Source organism: Apaloderma vittatum, unplaced genomic scaffold, assembly GCF_000703405.1.
Source record: "Apaloderma vittatum isolate BGI_N311 unplaced genomic scaffold, ASM70340v1 scaffold14800, whole genome shotgun sequence".
Lineage (NCBI taxonomy): Eukaryota > Metazoa > Chordata > Aves > Trogoniformes > Trogonidae > Apaloderma > Apaloderma vittatum.
In genome coordinates, this window is record NW_009695127.1 from 32,629 (window position 1) to 52,228 (window position 19,600).

A 19,600-nucleotide genomic window follows, 5' to 3' on the forward strand; every position below is an offset into this window, starting at 1 on the left:
TATTTGTATAATTGCTTTGGATTTGCTTCATATAATTGACTCAGGACTTAATACCTCTGTTTCCCCATGTGCCCTGCTGTAGAGGTCTTCAGTATCTTTTCCTCATCTGTTGTTTGTCTCCTTTTTTTTTTCTTTTTCTGTCTTACCAGTTACAGTCCACCAAGGAACTGAGATGAGGAATAATCCAAATATGCTGTTAATATGTGTTGTTGTAAGGGAAAATAATTACGTCCTCTCTAGTCTGGGAATGACTTAGGTTTTATTCCAGAACACTTTTCATCAGAGTTTATAAACCGCACATGAGAGCGATTGGTTGGTGTTGTTTTGGGTTTTTTAACTAGTAATAAATCAGCATTTTCAGTAACTTTTTGGGAATAGTCTGTGTTAAGTTCATCTCTTGTGTTGCATCTTTTGACAGTTATTTTTTCCTCTCATTCTCCCAGAAGCAACCATGGGGTGCATTAAAAGCAAAGAAGATAAAGGTCCAGCCATGAAATACAGAACTGATAATACTCCAGAACCTGTTATTTCCCACGTCAGCCATTACGGATCAGACTCCAGTCAAGCAACACAGTCACCGTCAATAAAGGGATCAGTAGTTAATTTTAATAGTCATTCCATGACTCCTTTTGGAGGGCCCTCAGGAATGACACCCTTTGGAGGAGCATCATCTTCATTCTCAGCTGTGCCAAGTCCATATCCTAGTACTTTAACAGGTGAGAGGTTTTTAAAATGCTGCTGTTATTATTATTATTGGTATTAGTAGTATTATAGCTTCTGCAATGGCCTCCCTTCTGCAATGGGAGGACTCCATCCAATCTTCTGCCTCTGATCCCAATCCTGAGCTCCTGAATCCAGCTCCTGTATCCAGCTCCCCTGTGCTGCTGAGGCTGGGGCTTCCCCAGTGCCACCTGCTCTGCAGCATCAGTGTGGATTGCTATTGGGGGTGAGGCGTTGGGTTTGGTATTGAATTTGTATATATTTATATAATTCAGTATTTTTATTATTTCTGTATTCATTAAAGCTGTTTTAATTTTCTTTTTCCAGTTCTTAAGTCTCTCTGCCTCACTCCCTTTTCCTTCCCGTTTGGTGAGGGAGAGGGGGTTTGAGAGTGTCTGTCCATGTTTAATGGCTGGTCCAGCCCTAACCTGCAACAGTGGTCTTATTAAAACCAAAGTTGGAAATGTAAAACCAGATTTTTAAAAAGCATTTTAAAGCAATATGCACATTTGATGTTGTGAACCTACTTTTATATCAAAATCTTAAAACTTCATTACATGAGCATTGATAATCCTCATAGTTCACTTAGTTTTTCAGTTTATTTTGGAGAAGAAGCTGTAATTCATTATCTTTTGAGAGAAACTTTGCACAGACATTTCACAGTAAATAATTCCTTATTAGTCTATTTCTATTTTTTTCCACTTAGTAAAACTACAGTGCTTAAATGTTAGCTTCATCACAGTGGCATTTAAAAATCTTTTAAACACAAGGAGCTTGAGATCCGTGAAATCCCACTCTGACCTTGACATTAAGCAATTCAGAAAAACAAATACGAATTGTCAGGTAATGATCACCTCGTATTCCCTTTCTGGGAATTCATTAAAAACCAAATAATTAAAATGGACATCTGTCCTGTCTCAAACTTTTCAGCCAGCTCTGAATCCCTTTAGAAATGCAGAAATTAAATAAGGGCAGCATTTCTTTTTATTCATTAGCTCAGCGAAGTAAAGTTTATCATGCTTAAAGAAATCTTCATCTCCTCCAAGAACTTCTGTCTATTTATTCTTACTAGATCTGGTTCTTTGTTCATGTGGGAGTCTCCGGCAGTGCGTGCAGGCACTCCTGGGCATTACCAGGCATCAGGGGCGTAGTTCCTCCTGCCAGGTACCACAAATCCTTCCCTGCAGAGACCAGAAGCGATGTTCTCTTGCCTGGCCCTGTTCCTACTGGTAGTTAAGTGTGTTTTATCTTGGACCAGAGTCGACAGGAGAGATTTCTCAAGAAAATACAGTCTTGAATCTTGTGAGTGTGGATTCAGTTATTAGCAGGCAGACTGACTTCAGTGAATGCCTCTGTCATTTTGCAACCAGGTAAAATTAAAGACACATGTAATACTGTTTCTCCTTTTGTAAAGATAGCTAATCCACAAACATACGCGCTCAAAAAAAAAAATTGTGCCAGCATTGTTTGGTACATTCAGCAGCAGTTTTTAGATCAGTCAAAATCGTGTGGTTTTGTGAATGAATAAGATGATGAACTTCATCTGTCTGTAAGCTTTTCTGTACTTTTTCCTGTATTTGTGACATATAAAACACTGGATCGCATTCTGAGGTCCTTTGTTTTGCAAGAGAGAATAGATGGGCTTGTCAAACAGGGTGTAAGTGTCAGCAGTACTTACCCAGTCCATCAGTGATGCCTGACAAGAGGATGATAAGGTTGTCATCATGGTCTCTAGTGAGGCTGAAAAGAGTTGAGCCGTCTTTTACTCCTCTGAAAAGGAGAAGAAATTCGAGTTAGTTGCACTGCTCCTGTATTACATATTCTCAGTCATCAGTTACTTTGATTCCATAGAATATTACTGAAAATCAAACCAGGAAAGTGGACCACTGCTCTTGCTTTCTAATGAAGCTGTGTAAGCGCTACTGCTCTGTAATCCTCATGCTGAACGAGAAAGTAAAGTCTTCTCTCCAAAACCAGGCCTAGATTAGAGCATGAAAAGATAACCCTTAAGGGATATTTTATGACTACAAATAGCCTGAGCAGCTAAACTGCATGACCTTGCAGTAGTTCACAAAGAATACAGTCGCAAGGGACTTCAGAAGTCATTTGAGCGATACTTGGTGTTTAAAACAGTCTGCACTGATGCTGTTCTCTAAGTCTTTTATTATTCTTTGATATAAGTAACACAAGTGAGAATAAAGAGATGTTTTATGGTAACTGAAGTGTTGAAATCAAGATTTACAATTCTTTCTTTAAAAATAATTGACTACACAAATATCAATAATTACTGATAATTCTCTTACTGCATGGTTTACATTTGAATCTATTACTTTGACTAGTGCTACACTTTGTGGAGAAACTAATCTCTTGTTCCCACGTTAGTTCTATATAAATGCTGCACAGTTTGTTTTGAAATTTCTTTATGTGCAGTTAAAAACCTTTGTGATATTGTGACTAGAAAGTATTGATTTTCTTCATGTGCTGGAGAACTCTCTGGGGATGGTTTATTTCCATAACATTTCACTTCTGTTTGTCCAAATATGGTATTATATCCCCAAAATTTTCTTCCTCCATGTAGCAGTTTGTATCACTAAAATAATGCAGCAACACAGTCAGGTAGGCAAAAATTGGTAGAACTGTTGATTTTTAACTTAGATTAGGAAGTGTTAACTTCTAGGGAATATTCTAATTAATTTTCAGTTCATAAATCACACTTCAAAGAAAACCCTCAATTACTATAACCTCCTGTGGGGATTTTTTGTTATATTTTTCCTAGAGGAACTGTAAATTCATTTTCAGCTGAGGCCTGCTGAGATCGTGTAATCATAGGAAGACTCTGAATCAAATGAAAATATTTAAGTAATTAGGAACTCTTACATCAGAACATGTACACTGTAAAATAATATTAGTTGTAGACAATATCTGTTGCATTATGTATTCTTTCTTTCTGTTCACTATCATATTAACTGCAAGATCAAAAAATTAGTTGTAGCATGTTTCAGGTGGTGGTCTTCTGTATATATCCTGGTGTGTATATAAATGCATGTTATAAATGCAGTATCCTTTTAAAAATAGGTTATTGCACGGACTGTCATTTGGCTTCTTAAATGTCTATTAGACTGTGAAATACATTTCTAGAGCTTAAAAAGTCTTTCTGAGTTGACCATCTGCAGTTTTCTATTTTAACTTTCTTCTACTTATGGTACATAGTTCATTTTTGCTCGTTGCTTGTACATCTCATGTATCCTGTTCTCCTTTCCCTCTTTATCTTCCAGCCCAGTTTAGATTAGTTCTTTTAAGTATAGATAATGTTTCCTTACCATAAGTATAGCAGCCTCCCTACCATCCATCGTTTCATGTGTATCCTGTTAATGAGACATGTTCAACAGGGTGACCTCTGGCAGAAGTGGGAAGGGGAAGCAAAGTCCTTGAGGTTGGTGGGACACAGCTGCTCATCCCATGAGCTATCTCAGTCCTTGTTCTCTAGAGGAATGCACTGACGGATTGTCCACAGCAAGAGTCTGCTTCACTGGTGGGAAGAATTAAAAGAATTAAAACCATCATTAGTCCTAAAGAAGAGAAATGTCTTTGTCCTCAACAGACTACTTTTGTTTCTAGTTCAATTTCTTGAGTAGATCTTGATGTTTAACCTCAGAAGCTGGGAACACATCAGTTATTTATAGCTAAGTTCAAGAGGAAAATAATTCTGTAAAAATTAACGATTGATGGTTCATTGTTGTGGTGTTGTAGGATCTTCTAGAATTGCATTTTTTAGCAAGAGGATCACTTAATACAGAAGCTGGCTTTTTTACTGCTGATGTGTGTGCAGGTTTCTGTATATAAATGCTGTAGTTATTAATGTACTTCCAGTGATGTATCTAGCTGTGTTTTGTGGTGTGGAAGCATATTTTTAGGGTGTCTGTTTATAGGCTTTCCTCTGTCTTAAGAAATGAGTCCATTATTGATCCAGCTCCCAAAATGAGATGCGGCCCAGGTGTTTAGCTGCTTCCAAATCAAAATTGATGAGCTGTGTCACGGACAAGTCTTTAAATCAAGAGTTGCAACATTACTGCTATGTCTTATGGTGTGTTTTTTTCTTTTTCCTAAGGTGGTGTTACTGTATTTGTGGCCTTATATGATTATGAAGCTAGAACTACAGATGACCTTTCATTTAAGAAAGGTGAACGGTTCCAGATAATAAATAACACGTAAGTATTCCTAGTCTTGATGGTTGCTGGGAATAAACAGATCCTCAACTCTTGAAATCTGTGTATCCTATTTCAGTGAAGAGTAGATTTTCATTTATTTTATTTCCTTGAATGCATGCAATGTTCAACAAGCACAGGGTTAAATATTGGTACTGGTAGGACAATAACGTTCAAGCTGAGGTCAGGATTTGGGGTCAGATGTGGAACTGTAGTGACTGAGGGCAGCCCCACACCTCTCCTCCTCAGTTGGTTGAGTGGCATCCTTTCACTCCCTGCTCCAGTGAGGCACAGCTACTCCCTTTGGGGCATCAGAGCTGGAGACACGCTGTGCCATCCCAGGCTCTGCACTTTGCCAATTCTCTCTAACAGGTTTCCACATTTCACAGGGAGGTGGGCACAGCTGGCAGCACTGTACTGCAAGTGCTGGAGGCAGCTGCCCTGCGCGTAGACAGGGACATGTCTCTGTGGAAGTACGTCTTGCTGGCTTCTGCACTGAATCCATGCTCAGATAGCTCATGAGTAGTTTGATGATGTAGTTCAGTTGCAGCAGCATTACAGTATTACAGTCTGATTTCTAGAAGTCTAGTGAAAATGAAGTAATTTGTTCACCTTGAAGATTCCTTTCCAGCTTTTGGCTGCGGTAATAGTTCCAATTCATATGTGTAGCAGTTTTTGTTCACCCAATTCTCTCATTGTCTGACTTTCTACTTCCTTTATTGCTTACTGTCAGCATACAGGCAGAATGATCAGGGAGAGGCAGATAAGACTAGAGATCTGTGAAGTTTATTTACACATCTCTACCATAAAACATTTTGTTGTAGGTTTGCTTTTTGCATATATTGGTAAATTGCTTTTACATTAAAAAAAAAAACCACAACAAAACCCAAATCTTTAAAATGCAAAATTCCACTTGTGTTGCTTAAAATGGAATAAAATATCTATCTAGGTGCAGCACAAACTATTTTAGATGCCTTCATAGTTAAAATAACGATACCTAAAATTTAACCTGCCTTTCATATGCCAGCTTGTTACAAGTGCTAGGGAGTGATGTATTGTTTGTATGTGGAAGAGATAACTGATATTGCATTGCAGGGAAGGAGATTGGTGGGAAGCAAGATCCATTGCTACAGGAAAAACAGGCTACATCCCAAGCAATTATGTGGCTCCTGCAGACTCCATTCAAGCAGAAGAGTAAGACTGTATACTCTCAATCTGTTCTTGCTGCCCACTCTACATGTTGTGCCCTGTAGTGATGTGTATGTAGCATTTAAGGGTAAAGTATGATAATACTACTAATTAAAGGACAGCACCTGGGTGGTGTCAAAGGTATAACTTAGTAAGTATGAGGTGGATACTCATGTAAATGTTTTATGCCTGTTTGCTCTATGTAGTACAGCTGAAGGAAAAAGGATGCGAGGATGCAATCCTGAAGAATTGAGAGAATTCACACACCATCAACTTTGTCTTTAATCTTTGTTTTTTCTTGCCAAACCCTAATTCAAGAACAGCTATATCCTTGGTAGCACCTTGTGATTTTATCTCAGCCAGCAACTAAACACCATGGAGCTGCTTGCTCACTTTTCCTTCTGCCCAGTGGGATGGGGAGAAGAATTCAGAGGGGGGAAATCAAAACCTGTGGCTTGAGATAAGAACAGCTTAATAACTAAACCAAAATACAGTCATCATAGTAGTCATACTGAAAATTAATATAGGAAAAAGAGAGAGAAATAAAACCTAAGAAAAGACAGGTGATGCACAAAGCAGTTGCTCACCACCTGCTGATTGATGCCCTGACTATCCCTGAGCAGTGATTTGCCCGTCCTGGCCAATTGCCCCTAGTTTATATCCTAGGCATGATGTCCTATGGTATGGAATACCCCTTTGGCTGCTTTGGGTCAGCTCTCGTGGCTGTGTCCCCTCCCAGCTCCTTCGGCACCCCCAGCCTAAGCTGGCAGGGCGGTGTGAAAAGCTGAAAAGTCCTTGACTTAGTATAAACACACCTCAGCAACAACCAAAATGTCAGTGTGTTATCAACATTGTTCTCATCCTAAATCCAAAACATAGCTACTGGGAAGAAAACCCCACATTGGTGTGGGCAGTTATTGCTGATATTATTAATCTATAGCAACTTTTTGGTGACAAAATTCTTAGGCACATTGAAGACTACTATGAATTGGGAAAATTGTATTGCTTTGGGTACCAGTACTTCCTACATTTACTTACAAACAAAGAGCACTTACAGAATCTCATAAAGTTGCTGTGGGAAATGTGAATTTGGGTGCAGTTTTAGGTTATACTTGTTCCAAGGAATTAGTTTTGTTTGTTGTACTAGAAATATAAAGCTCCACAGCTCCTGCTTCAGTATACAGGCATGGTACTGCCAATAAGCAATTTCCTGACACATGTTCTGCACACTTTTATGTTTGCTACTGCACTCCTGGGAAAAGTGCCCAATTTCCAAGGTGTTTCTTGAGTCTCAAGCTGAGACTGCAGCATGTTGCGACTGCTCTCACCTGGCTCTTTGCTATTAAAAAAAGTGATCACAGCAAAGATGCGCTATTATTTTATGCCCTTGGCTTTCAGCTGCTTTTAAAATTATTGACTTTGGATTTTTTGAAAAAATGTTGAGGTTTTGTTTTTTCAAATTATGCATTGAAAGCTTATTGTCATTACAGCTGCAGTGGTGGTAAAATGGAAAGGGTAGCCCTTTGCAAAGTAAGAATTCTGCAAAGTGTTGCTCCTAAAGACTAGCAAAACAGTGGTGAGACTTCTCATAGGTTTATGTGATGACAGGAGATGAGAGTAAGGAAGCTTTTTAAAACTATTTTAAAGAACTAATGCTAATTTTATTGAATATCATCACAGGATTTGCAATAAAGTTCATTTGTTAGCCCTGGGCTTTGGTAGCATTTATAGGTTTTTGTGTTGCACTTGCAGTTGGAGTTACAAGTGCAAAAGCAATACACAGTCCCTAGTGGCTAGGATTTTCTTTTAAGTGGTCTCTTCTAAGCCTGAAGGCATTTGTATCACAAACTGCTTGTGACAGGATTCATATTATCCATGTGCCTTTTGAATGATACAATAGTATAAATGTGTAATGCTCATGCAAAGAAAAATTAAACCCTGCTATGATTTTATAGGTAATGAAATAAAATAGCTTTCCACAATATAGTTTGTATATTGTTGTTGTAGACTGGGGAAGAGGCATTTTGATGTGAAGTAGTTACCTAGGGTTCAAGTTTGCTTCAGTAAGATTATAGGTTATATCCAAATTGTCTCAAGTGTATGTACTCTCATATCCAATTCTGTCTCTGCACATTTATTTAAACAGTCAAACTGCAAATACAATAAAATATAAGAATTAGTTTCAAGTTCCCAAGTGACTGCACAGGCCAACAAAATGATCCCTCCCTACCTACATTTTTCCCCCACAAAATGTTTCATCCATGAAACCATTGTTTTGCAGCAGTCTGCAATATTACTTTTTTTCTCCCAATACTCATGAAAGCAGATTTTCTTGATGCTAGAACAGTTCAAATTCATATTCGAAGTTCAAAAAATATTCAAATGAATAATTTTTTTAAAGTTACACTTTGCATCATTTTGACTTCTGAGGCATGCAGTCAAAACAAATGTATTTAGAAGTAGATGTTATTCCAAAGTCTGAATATACACCGGGAGATGGACCTTAAAATTATCAATGGCTCAGGACAGAGTTGTGGCGAGGCTGTTTGTCAGGATAAGCACATAAAAGAAGAAATTCCTTTTGTGAAAGGCAAGAAAAAACACATGTGTTTTAAAACATCTGCATACTTCAAGAAAGATTGAGTGTTACTCATGGATAAGTCAGGGATACCTACCACAGTGCTTTTTCTAAATGGTCAGTAGAAAAAAATGCTCCCTCCGTGGAGGTAGAGAAGGATGGGAGGTAATAGAGGTTGAAATGGGAGAGGTTCTAGCTGGGTGTAAGAACAAACCTTTTTATCCTGAGGATAGTCAGGCAGGGGCACAGATTGCCCATGCTGGCTGTGCAGGGTCCATCCCTCAAGACTTTGCAGAAAGAGGCTTTACCAAGGGCCCCTTCCAACCTGAATGAACCTGTGATCCAATGATATTTATTACACACCCACTTTGCATTAAATATTGTTTTCTAGCATACTGCCCAAACTTCTTAGAGAAAGTAGTTTCAGCTGCTGCAGTGTTTTGAGTGTGCTGCCAAAGGATGTCATCTAATTCAACTTGACCTGTGAACTTAATCAGAAAGGGAGTGTTGCTTTCTATGTTAAGAACTGTTGATGTCCGTTGTTAAACCATCAGAAAAACGGAGTATTTGCAGCTATAGACCTCTTTACGTGTATTTTGCAAACAGTAAAAATGAGAGTCATCTAGAAATCGGTCATCTTAATCTTTTGATTATATGGATGCAGATCTAAGTCTGTGCCAAGACCTGTGTTTCTACTTCATAGAGTGGCCTAGGCTGGAAGGGACCTTAGAGGTCATTTCATCCAACCTCCCTGTCATGGGCAACTAGATCAGGCAACACACGGGGACCGAACAAGGATTGAACCCATGACCTTGGTGTTCTCAGCACCACGCTCAACCAACTGAGCTAACCAGCCCCCAGTTTTGTTGATCTGTAACTACTTTGGGATATTAGTAGTCCAGTCAATGCTTGAGATTTCTTAGTCTTTTTTTTATATGGTTGCCAAAGCATAGGAAGCCTTTACTTACACATAGTTCCTTTAACGTTTTCTAGGTGGTATTTTGGTAAGATGGGCAGGAAGGATGCAGAAAGGCTACTTTTAAATCCTGGGAACCAGCGTGGCATTTTCTTAGTAAGAGAGAGTGAAACCACTAAAGGTATGTATATCTCTTCTATCTCAGATTCCACTCACCCTGCCAAGGTGAACATACTAAGCATTTTTATGTCTATCCCATTATACATATGTGTGTGCACAGATGTATGTGTGTAATGACAGTGGGGGTGATATGTTAAGTACGTTTTAATTTTTTTTCGTGAAGAACCCAGTATGGCTTGTTTCCTAGGTGCTTATTCCCTTTCCATACGTGACTGGGATGAGGTCAGAGGTGATAATGTGAAACACTACAAAATCAGAAAACTTGACAATGGTGGATACTATATCACAACCAGAGCACAATTTGAATCTCTACAGAAGCTGGTGAAACACTACAGAGGTAAGCCCAATGCTATCTTGTGCCTGTCATGAGTAAGAAAAGCTGTGCAGAAAGCGTATTCATAAAATTTGCAATTATAAATATTTTTTATTTATTTTGACAAACAGTAAATGGACTAGTTCTTTTTGTCAACATTAGGCTGTTACTTGTGTTATGGTCTTACCCTTGCTTAAGGACAAACTTGGTTTTGTGTTTTCCAGAACATGCCGATGGGCTGTGTCATAAGCTAACAACTGTGTGTCCCACTGTGAAACCACAAACACAGGGACTAGCAAAAGATGCCTGGGAAATTCCTAGAGAGTCTTTGAGGCTGGAAGTTAAGCTGGGCCAAGGATGTTTTGGTGAAGTATGGATGGGTAAGATCTTAATGTGATGTCTTTCAGTTGTTTGTGTGAATGTTGTAAGAGTATTTTAGATAAATCAGTATTAGGATCTGGAAAGATAATATTATGAAGAATTGAAAAGTATCAATTACAATTAGTCACATAAAAATAATATTCAGTATAGTTCTATTTTCTAATTATACTGTTAGCTAGCAAAACAGAAGCAAAAAGCAGAGTTTCAGCACAAAATCTCTTTGATATTACAGAGGAGAATAAAATCTAATTTGTTTCTCTAGGAACGTGGAATGGAACCACAAAAGTAGCAATCAAGACACTGAAACCTGGTACAATGATGCCAGAAGCTTTCCTACAGGAGGCTCAGATTATGAAGAAATTACGACATGACAAGCTTGTTCCATTATATGCCGTTGTTTCTGAGGAACCAATCTACATCGTCACTGAATTCATGACAAAAGGTGTGTGACAGAATAGTTTGAGGATACTATGTTTAAAAGATTATTTAAATTTAAGATCCCAGAAAAAATTTAAATGTTTAATTAATGTTAGGTTTAAGATGACTGGAGTATAAGTGGTAATTTTTATTAAATTAAAATGAGCAACACTTGACCTACTTGAAGCAGTTCCGATCATAGGTGGGGCTTGAATTTTTTTGCACATCTGTGTCATGGGTGCTAGTCTTCCAAGTAGAAGATTGAGGGGGCGGTCTCTTCATTTTTTAGTGTGTGCTGCTTGTTATATTTAAGTTGGATGGTATAGCTGGGATTACTGTTATGAGAATACACGAGTCTCTGTACAGATCGTGCCCGCAATGACAGAATCAGTTGAATTTGGGGGTTATTTTAAGTTTTTCTTTTCCAGCAGTGTAATAGTAAATTTTAAACATATCGAGGTTATTTTCAAGACTTCCTCCTCCTTGTTTTCAGTCCTTCATCCTTCTCTTCCTCTATATAATTTCCCCCTCCCCGCTGCTGAAACAGAGATTTAGAGATTTAGACTGAATGTAGAAATAAACATCATAAGAAAATTAGTGTTAAGAAGCAGCAGATTTTCAAGTCAGTTATTCCAGTTCTATAAAATGCAGAGACTTCTGTTCACCTCACAGAGAAATTTTGCTGTCCTTGGGAGAAATGATGATGGGGTGCAACATCTCCCTTATGAGGAAAGGCTGAAGGAGCTGGGTCTCTTCATCTTGGAGACGAGGAGGCTGAGGAGTGACCTCATAAATGTTTATTAAATACGTCAAGGGGGAGTGTCAGGAGGACAAAGCCAGGCTCTTTTCAGCAACGTCCAATGACAGGAAAAGGGGCAATGGGTACAAGCTGGAACATAGGAGGTTCCACCAAAATATTAGGAAAAACTTTTTCACTGTGAGGGTGACAGAGCCCTGGCACAGGCTGCCCAGGGAGGTTGTGGAGTCTCCTTCTGTGGAGACATTGAAAACCTGCCTGGACATGTTCCTGTGTGACCTACTGTAGGTGATCCTGCTCTGGCAGGGGAGCTGGACTAGACGATCTTTGAGGTCCCTTCCAACCCCTGACATTCTGTGATTCTGTGAAATAGAAACATTGTTAAAAGTTCGGGAGAGTGACTGCTTGTGTTCAGTACTCTGCCACGAATTCGTAGTAGGATGAGGGTCCTGTTCGAATGGGTTTTTAAGTGTTGTATAAGTTTGAAAAGGTAGAAAGGAATAGAAAATATAAAACATTCTTTCTGTGTTGTTGTTCCTAAATAATACTAGACAGTCTCCCTCTCAGATCTTAAAGCTGCCGTGGAAATCAGTTTTCATTGTTCAGAAAATGGGTTTTGGCAATGCAATAAGGAAAAAAACAAGCTCTGTAATATTCTGCCTATGAAAAAGTAAAGATTAAACCTGGAACTGAGGTGTTACCTTGCAAAACCAGAAGTAAAGAATTGGAAAAGGAGTTGTATATTTGTCTAAGCTAAGGGTTCAAAATGCCTTTGGAAGCCTCTGTTTTCATTTGAAAAGGTGCAAAAATACAGCAAGCGACTAAAGCCACGTCAGAGGTATCTAATTCATGGCTACAGCCATGACTCCACTGCAAGATCAACAGTTCAGCATGGTTTTTGTCCACTGTCACCACACTTGTAATTTTGCCGTTGTAATTTTGACTGTGGCGAGGCTGATTAGTTATCATTCTTCACAGTTTCTTAAGAAAAAGATCATTTTCTCACACCCTTGTGGCACAGTAACACCTGCAGAGAAAGCTGTTAAGTCAGAGACAAAGTTTTGCCACGTGTGTGAAGACTCCTGTCTTAAAAGGAGTGCAGGTCCTTGGAACTGATTTCAGATACTGCTCATGTGATGTTCTGGGCACGATTGTGTTATATAAATGGGGGAAGATAATACATCGTAAGAATAGGAAGAAATAAGGAAGAAAAAGCAACAATTTCAGAATAATTCATCTGGAATATAATTGAAGCTGTCAGAAAAAAACAAAGTCATGGATACAAGCTTTTTTTTGTTCTTTAATCATAAAACTTATTGTGGGAAAAAGTCCAGCTAGGAAGGACATGGATAGCAAAAATATTGGGGAAAGTCCTTATCTATTGTCATATCAAACAGCAGTCTGCTTTAATAGTCTTCTGTTATCTGAATTATTGAAATGGATTCCAAAATACTTGGATAAAACTTTCACTAGCTAGTTATCAGGGCAGAGTCAGCTACAGGCATAGTCATGAAGTCATGTATCCTGTCAAATAATGAATTTTCAAACACGTTTTGGGAAATGAATGTGTATATCGCCATGTCTCGGGAAAAAAAAATCAGTCATGTTTTGTGCTCAGATTAATGGTTTGTGTTTTTTCCTTCCCCCACCTCCAACCCTTTTACAGGCAGCTTGCTAGACTTCCTTAAAGAAGGGGAAGGGAAATACTTAAAACTCCCACAGCTGGTCGACATGGCTGCTCAGGTACATTGTATAAACAAAGAAAAATGTATTTTGTGCTTAGAGAAAGATGTCAAGCATAAATATGGAATGCTCTGGCTGTTGTATGGTATCGTCTTCCGTCTTCTGTTCTAAGTTTGTGATTTGTCAAAAAGAAACAATTTAGTTCCCAGTTAGCAGATACTCTATAGCCAGACACATTCGTGTCAGTGCTGTCACGAGCTCTTGCTGTGCTCTACTTCCTATACTTATTGTTTAAACAAGAATGGAGCTGAAGTAAAAAGGGTACAGCTTAGTGCTTGGGAGAAATGTATATAGTAATGAAAAATAATCTTTACTAAAACTTTATTTTTAAGATTGCCGATGGCATGGCTTACATTGAAAGAATGAACTACATCCACAGGGATCTCCGGGCAGCTAACATTCTTGTAGGAGACAATCTTGTGTGCAAAATAGCAGACTTTGGTTTGGCAAGGTTAATAGAGGACAATGAATACACTGCCAGACAAGGTAAGACCAACTTGTTTGCTGAATAAATAAAACCAGTTATCTTCAAATTACTTAGAACTATTACATTTAGCAGAATTTGTCTGTGTGTTCTGTCTGCCTGAAAAAAGTTTATGGATGTAAGTGCACTTTCTTAGCTTTATGTAGGTGTCTCCCTCGCTTAAGTGCAATGTTAGTAAACTTTTTACTGTTCAAAATTATCAAGCAGTTTGCTTATATTTTCAAAAGTCATTTTTAGTTATTTTTTTCAGTAAAACTTACTACAGAAGAGAGCTGAGATTCCAGAGACGTTGCTCATCAGATTCTGAAGATCATCCCACTTTTTGAAACACATTTAATTAAGAATCCCAGATGTCTTAGTCACTTCCAGAAATTGTAGCCAGTAGTTACTGCCCTAGTTTGAAACGGGTTTCTAGTTTGAAATATTAAAATACTAAACCACCTTGAATTTTGTCAACAAAGCAAACTGTAAAAATATTTTGAGTTCAGTGTTCTTTTTCAAATATTTTTAAGCATAAGCAAATGATGCACAAGCAAAGAAAAATTGAGTCTCTGTCTTTCCAATGTTTGTAGGAGCTAAATTTCCAATTAAATGGACTGCTCCAGAAGCAGCATTGTATGGTCGGTTTACAATCAAGTCAGATGTGTGGTCCTTTGGAATTTTACTTACAGAGCTGGTAACAAAGGGGAGAGTGCCGTATCCAGGTAAGAGGAAAATTTAATAAATTTTTCTTTTCTTTGTTGTATTCTGTCCTTCTGAAGTTACCTTTTGCCTTCATTAAAGTCCACAGTTGACAAGCAGAGACAAAAACCTAGTCGCGCTTCACTGGTCCCTTCGTTCACAAAGAGACTTTGTTTCATTTACAGATTAACTATTATAAACATTTTTAAAGAGTTTTAAGATAATAGCATTTGTAAATGTGACAGATAGTTCAGTTCGGATTAGTGAGTATCCCTGTGTTTTCCTATCTGTCTGTTCTTGAAATTTCTACTTTTGACATTTTCCCAGGCTAAGGTGTAAGCATCGGTAGAGCAAACCTGCCGGACCGGTTTTTGAAATTAAACATATGCAATGTATTTTGTCAGCTCTTTTGCTGTGACTGGAATTTGTAAGGCAGTTTTGTGAAGTATATGATGCCTTTTTCTTGATCTGATTTCAAATTAAGTGGTCCCTAAATGGAACCTAAGGCAGGCAGAAGGTATTTGTTCTTGAGTGTCCTTTCTGAAAGGACAAGCCCGAGGCAGTGGAAGAGTGTACAAATGAGGAAGCATACAAATGGAAGAAGGACCAAGTATTGAGGAATTGCCAGTATCATGAAGTAATTTTCAGAAAATGTATTTAATGCAAAATGGAAAAAAATAATTTGTTTTAAGGTATGTTCACTAAAGCTTCTGTATGGTAGAATCACGTGCATTGCAGCTGGAGAGGTGCCTGAAAAGCTTTGGGAAGCTGTTCTTTGCATGACGTCATTCAGAGCTAAAATGCTTTCCTTTTAGGGATGGTAAATCGGGAGGTTCTGGAACAAGTGGAACGTGGATATAGGATGCCTTGCCCACAAGGCTGCCCGGAGTCTCTCCATGAGTTAATGAAACTGTGTTGGAAGAAGGACCCTGATGAGAGACCAACATTTGAATATATACAGTCTTTCTTGGAGGACTACTTTACTGCTACAGAACCACAGTACCAGCCTGGAGACAATTTATAAGCCAACAGTCTATATAAACATGCACAAATCTGCCAAATGTAAAAGACTTGCAAAGAATTCCTCACGTCTGTAAGGAATCAAAGGAAAGAAAATCTTCGCTACTTTGCATGCTCCTAATGGCAAACTGGAATTTCATGATGCAGTTGCACAAAACCACTTTTAAAGTGTTATAACCTAATTTACCAATGACATGTTTTTATTTTTTCCTCTTTCCCAACTTATTTTCAGGGTCCAAAGGAAGCTTACGGAAAATAGAGAGTAGAAAACATGAGTGTTGGTGTGAACAATAGCAGAAAAACCAATGTTGCAAATCCTTTATTTTCCCAACTTGATTTGATCATTCTGGTAAAGCAGGAATTGTCTGATGTTAGTGATCTTGGGGCAAGACATCTTTAAAGCAGAAGAACTTTGTGGGACCAAGCAATTCTATTCCAGTTCTGTAAAACTCCCTGTATTCAAAATTACATGTGTGTGCCCCCCACCCCCCAAAAAAGATGGTACAACTGTATTTGATACATAGTCTTGATCTTCGAGCTTCCTCTTGCTTGGACTGCATTAGGATTAGGTGAGTTAAAAGAGAAATTGGGACAGTGGATTATGAACTTGACCTAAACGGTAGAACTCGATAGTGAGATTAGAGAGCATAATGCACTGTGTTAATACTTGTATTAATATAACTGGAAAGTAGCGTGAGAGATTTCTTTTTTCCTTTCTGCATAGCTAATTAAGAGTAATGAAGATAACTAGGAAATGAGGTAATATTTTATAAAATTGTGTTGATAAAGTATGATGATGATATTTGAACTTGAAGCTATGTAATACAATCAGGGGGGAAAGCCTTTAATCTTGTAAACGCCAATCCAACAGTGAGCTTTTGTATGGGAAGACTTCCCTGAACAAAGCTCACCAGGAAAGGAAGGCTGAAGCTGGTAAACGGCCACTTGTTAGTCCTTTTTCAGAGACAAGTTTGGTACTGTTGTATGTGGCTTTATGTGTGTTAACAGGGGTGGGTGCCACAAATGCTAACTGTCACTAATTCAGGGATTTGATTGCACTTTTGCTTTTCTTGACTATTAAGACACACTTACATGCAGTTGCTCTTCCCACTTCTGCCCTTCCTACAGAATTATTTAACTAAAAATAGGCAAAAGAAAATGTGAAAGTTTAAAAACTGAAAGGATAAAATGTATTTAATACTGTCCAAACGGAGTGATATTGAAATTTGCTGGCATTTGGCCCAGCTGACACTACATCTAGATTTATTTTCTTTGGCTACTGACATATCAAGCAATAACATCATGTCTTTTACTCAACAAATTGCATGAGGTTCTTGAATTTCTGATCAAGCTTATGTACTTTAATTTTGAAACACTAAACTCTTAGTTACCAGGTTGGAATTCATGTTAGCGTTGTAAAGCTATCCTGCAAATGAATTTTGGAAAAGCTGGTAATAGAGCTCTGGTACTAAACACTCTTCATGGGTGTACACTACATTGAATCCAACTACCAAACAGATCTTTGTAAGAACAGTGCCATCATTTTTCTTTTTCCCTCATCATTGCTCATCACCCATACGTCTGTGGTTATCAATTTTTAAAGGGCTTTATGTAAGAAGAAAAAATATAAAAAACACACACATACAAAAATAATCAACCCCCCTAAAAAGTACAATGGAATTTTAATTTTTCTAAATATTTTAAAATTAATAACACAATCATATGAGCTTATGTATTAATACAGTTATAACAAAAAATGCCAAAAATTACACTGGCATTGTTTTGATTTTTAATTACTGAATGGAACAGTTCATTGTAATAACACTTGTATAGTAAAGGAATAAAACACTAACTTAATGAACGTGTTCATTGTAAATGGTTGTGTATTATAAGACTTCTCCAAAAGAGTTTGTATGTTTATGAAAATTTATTTGTTTCACCTGAAGACCTTGATGTGGTTCTTACCCTAACAGAGTTTAAAATTCACATTCACACTTTTTATATAAATAGTAATAAGTTTAATTATGTAACTAAGTATTTTTATAAAGTATGGCATTGTTGAACTGTTTTGCAGAATTGGTTCAAAATAAATTTCTCCTTGATTGCATCTGCTTATTTGATGTGGGGGGGTTGAGGGGAGGAAGGCGGGAAGGGGACAAAAGCCTTCATGGTGACGGAAAAAAGAGGAACCTAAAACCATCAGGAGTTTCTGGTGTATTTTTATCCTCTGTAAACTATTTTAATGTACTTTCATACAAAATGCATTATTGCTGTGAAAAGCGAGATATTTTCTAGAGCAGTTCAGAAGTCCGTGGCAGGAATGGGCTAGAACAATTCTGTCTGGACTTAAAGCTAATCCCTGCGATGGACAGACAGACAGACAGTGTTGGCATTCTTGTGAGAGCAAGTCCAGTGCAGGACTCTCAGCTGGTGGTCGCTGCCACGCCATTGGGCAAACACATTTCCTTTCTCTTGCTTTATGTGGTGTCAGCAGCCATTGTTGATTTCTGTGTGGTTTTTCAGGGAAATTTAGACATTTGTTCTTGTGACAGCCAGTGTTTTATCTCAACCTCATTGAATGTTACCTGCCTCAATGACCAGTGCAACTCAAACTGCAAATCCTCCCGTGTATGTACAGTGGCACGGTAGGTTAAGGAGCTAGTACCATGTGAGTTCTGGTAATAACTAATAGAGCACTAAAACCATTCTTCTTACAGAACCCACAAACTGCATAGTTTACTGTGGTTTCAGTATTTCCTGTAATGTAATGAATGTTTTGCTATTTTTAATGACAACAGTCATGTAATTTCTGGTAATCTGTACTCTCCCCATTGTCCATCAGAACCTTGTGATACCCATTCTGCGTGCTAGGCCTGCAGATTGTTTGTCATGCATTGTGCCAAACTGTAGTATTTTAAGAATATTTTCATCCTTTTTTTGAGTAAACTTCCAAACATAAAGTGTACGATCCTACTATTTAGATAAAGTACATCCCTATTTTAGCATAAAGCATTATGAATAGAACCTAATGTGTTCTTATCGTTGCAACCACTGAATGGTCATTTCACTAGGCTTGTGAGCAGCTCCTACCCACTGAAGAGTAGCATTGGAAAGGTTTTGTTTCCTTTTTTTCTTTAAAAAAAAGAAGTCTACTAGAGTTTGCCAATGAGTAGAAGCAAGCCAGAAAGCTATCTTACCCGTAGTCATCTACAATACTGTTTATTCTAAAATACATTTTCCACAGCTGGAGTGAGTATAAATGGATATAAACAACTAAACTTAATGAGCCCCCACTTTTGTTATTTATTTTGATCTGTTAAATCAAATAAACTTGTCAGTTTTTTAAATTTTCTGTGAAGATGCTGTGGATGTTTGTGTTTGTGCCAACTTTGCCAGTCTTTGTCATTGAAAGACTTCACTTAGAGCTACACAGTCACGTTGGGTTTAAACCACAGGAGCTTCCGCTTAAGCCAAGCAGTACATTGCAAACAGGAGACTCAAATTCTCACGCCTTACTAAGGAATTTGGGACTAAATTGAAATTACTGATTTAGGCACCATAAGTAGGCCTGTGTGCTAAAGTCCAGAATTGTGATTCCTCCAATAGCTGTTGTCTTGTGCAGTGAGTCCTTGGACTCTTATTTGTGCAAATGCCAGGAAATGCAGATGCCTTGGTAGCGAAACATCTTCCTCCTACTTCAGCCTGATCCTTATGCAGGAACATGGCTGCCCTTGACCTTCCCAGCATTGCCAGAGGCTGACAGTCAGCATGGGGCTGGGAACCCCTGTGATACGCATCTCTGTCAGGCAGCTTTTCCAGGCAGGGTGGGAAGAGTCTATAGATGGAAGTGGGGCGGTTGTAACTGTTTCTCATGTAACAGCCTTGAGTGTAGAACCTGGACTCTGATCAAGAGTCCTGGATAGCTGGTGAATCTTATACAGGTGGTTGTTGGCTCTGAGAGTCACTTAGGAGGTTGTTGAGAGTGGGGAGCAGAACCCACTGCAGGACTTCACCTGC

The 19,600-nt window shown here is 38.2% G+C and overlaps 1 protein-coding gene across 1 annotated transcript; it reads left to right on the forward strand.

The window, feature by feature from the left end:
* Positions 1-446: 446 nt before the first annotated feature.
* On the forward strand, positions 447-15,684 carry YES1 (YES proto-oncogene 1, Src family tyrosine kinase). Its single transcript, XM_009870134.1, has 11 exons — positions 447-716; positions 4,829-4,928; positions 6,021-6,119; positions 9,685-9,788; positions 9,975-10,124; positions 10,325-10,480; positions 10,744-10,923; positions 13,322-13,398; positions 13,731-13,884; positions 14,455-14,586; positions 15,379-15,684. Exons 1-11 carry the CDS (start codon positions 452-454, stop codon positions 15,585-15,587), a joined length of 1,626 nt encoding a protein of 541 aa, XP_009868436.1. The 5' UTR covers positions 447-451; the 3' UTR covers positions 15,588-15,684.
* The last annotated feature ends 3,916 nt before the right edge of the window (positions 15,685-19,600 follow it).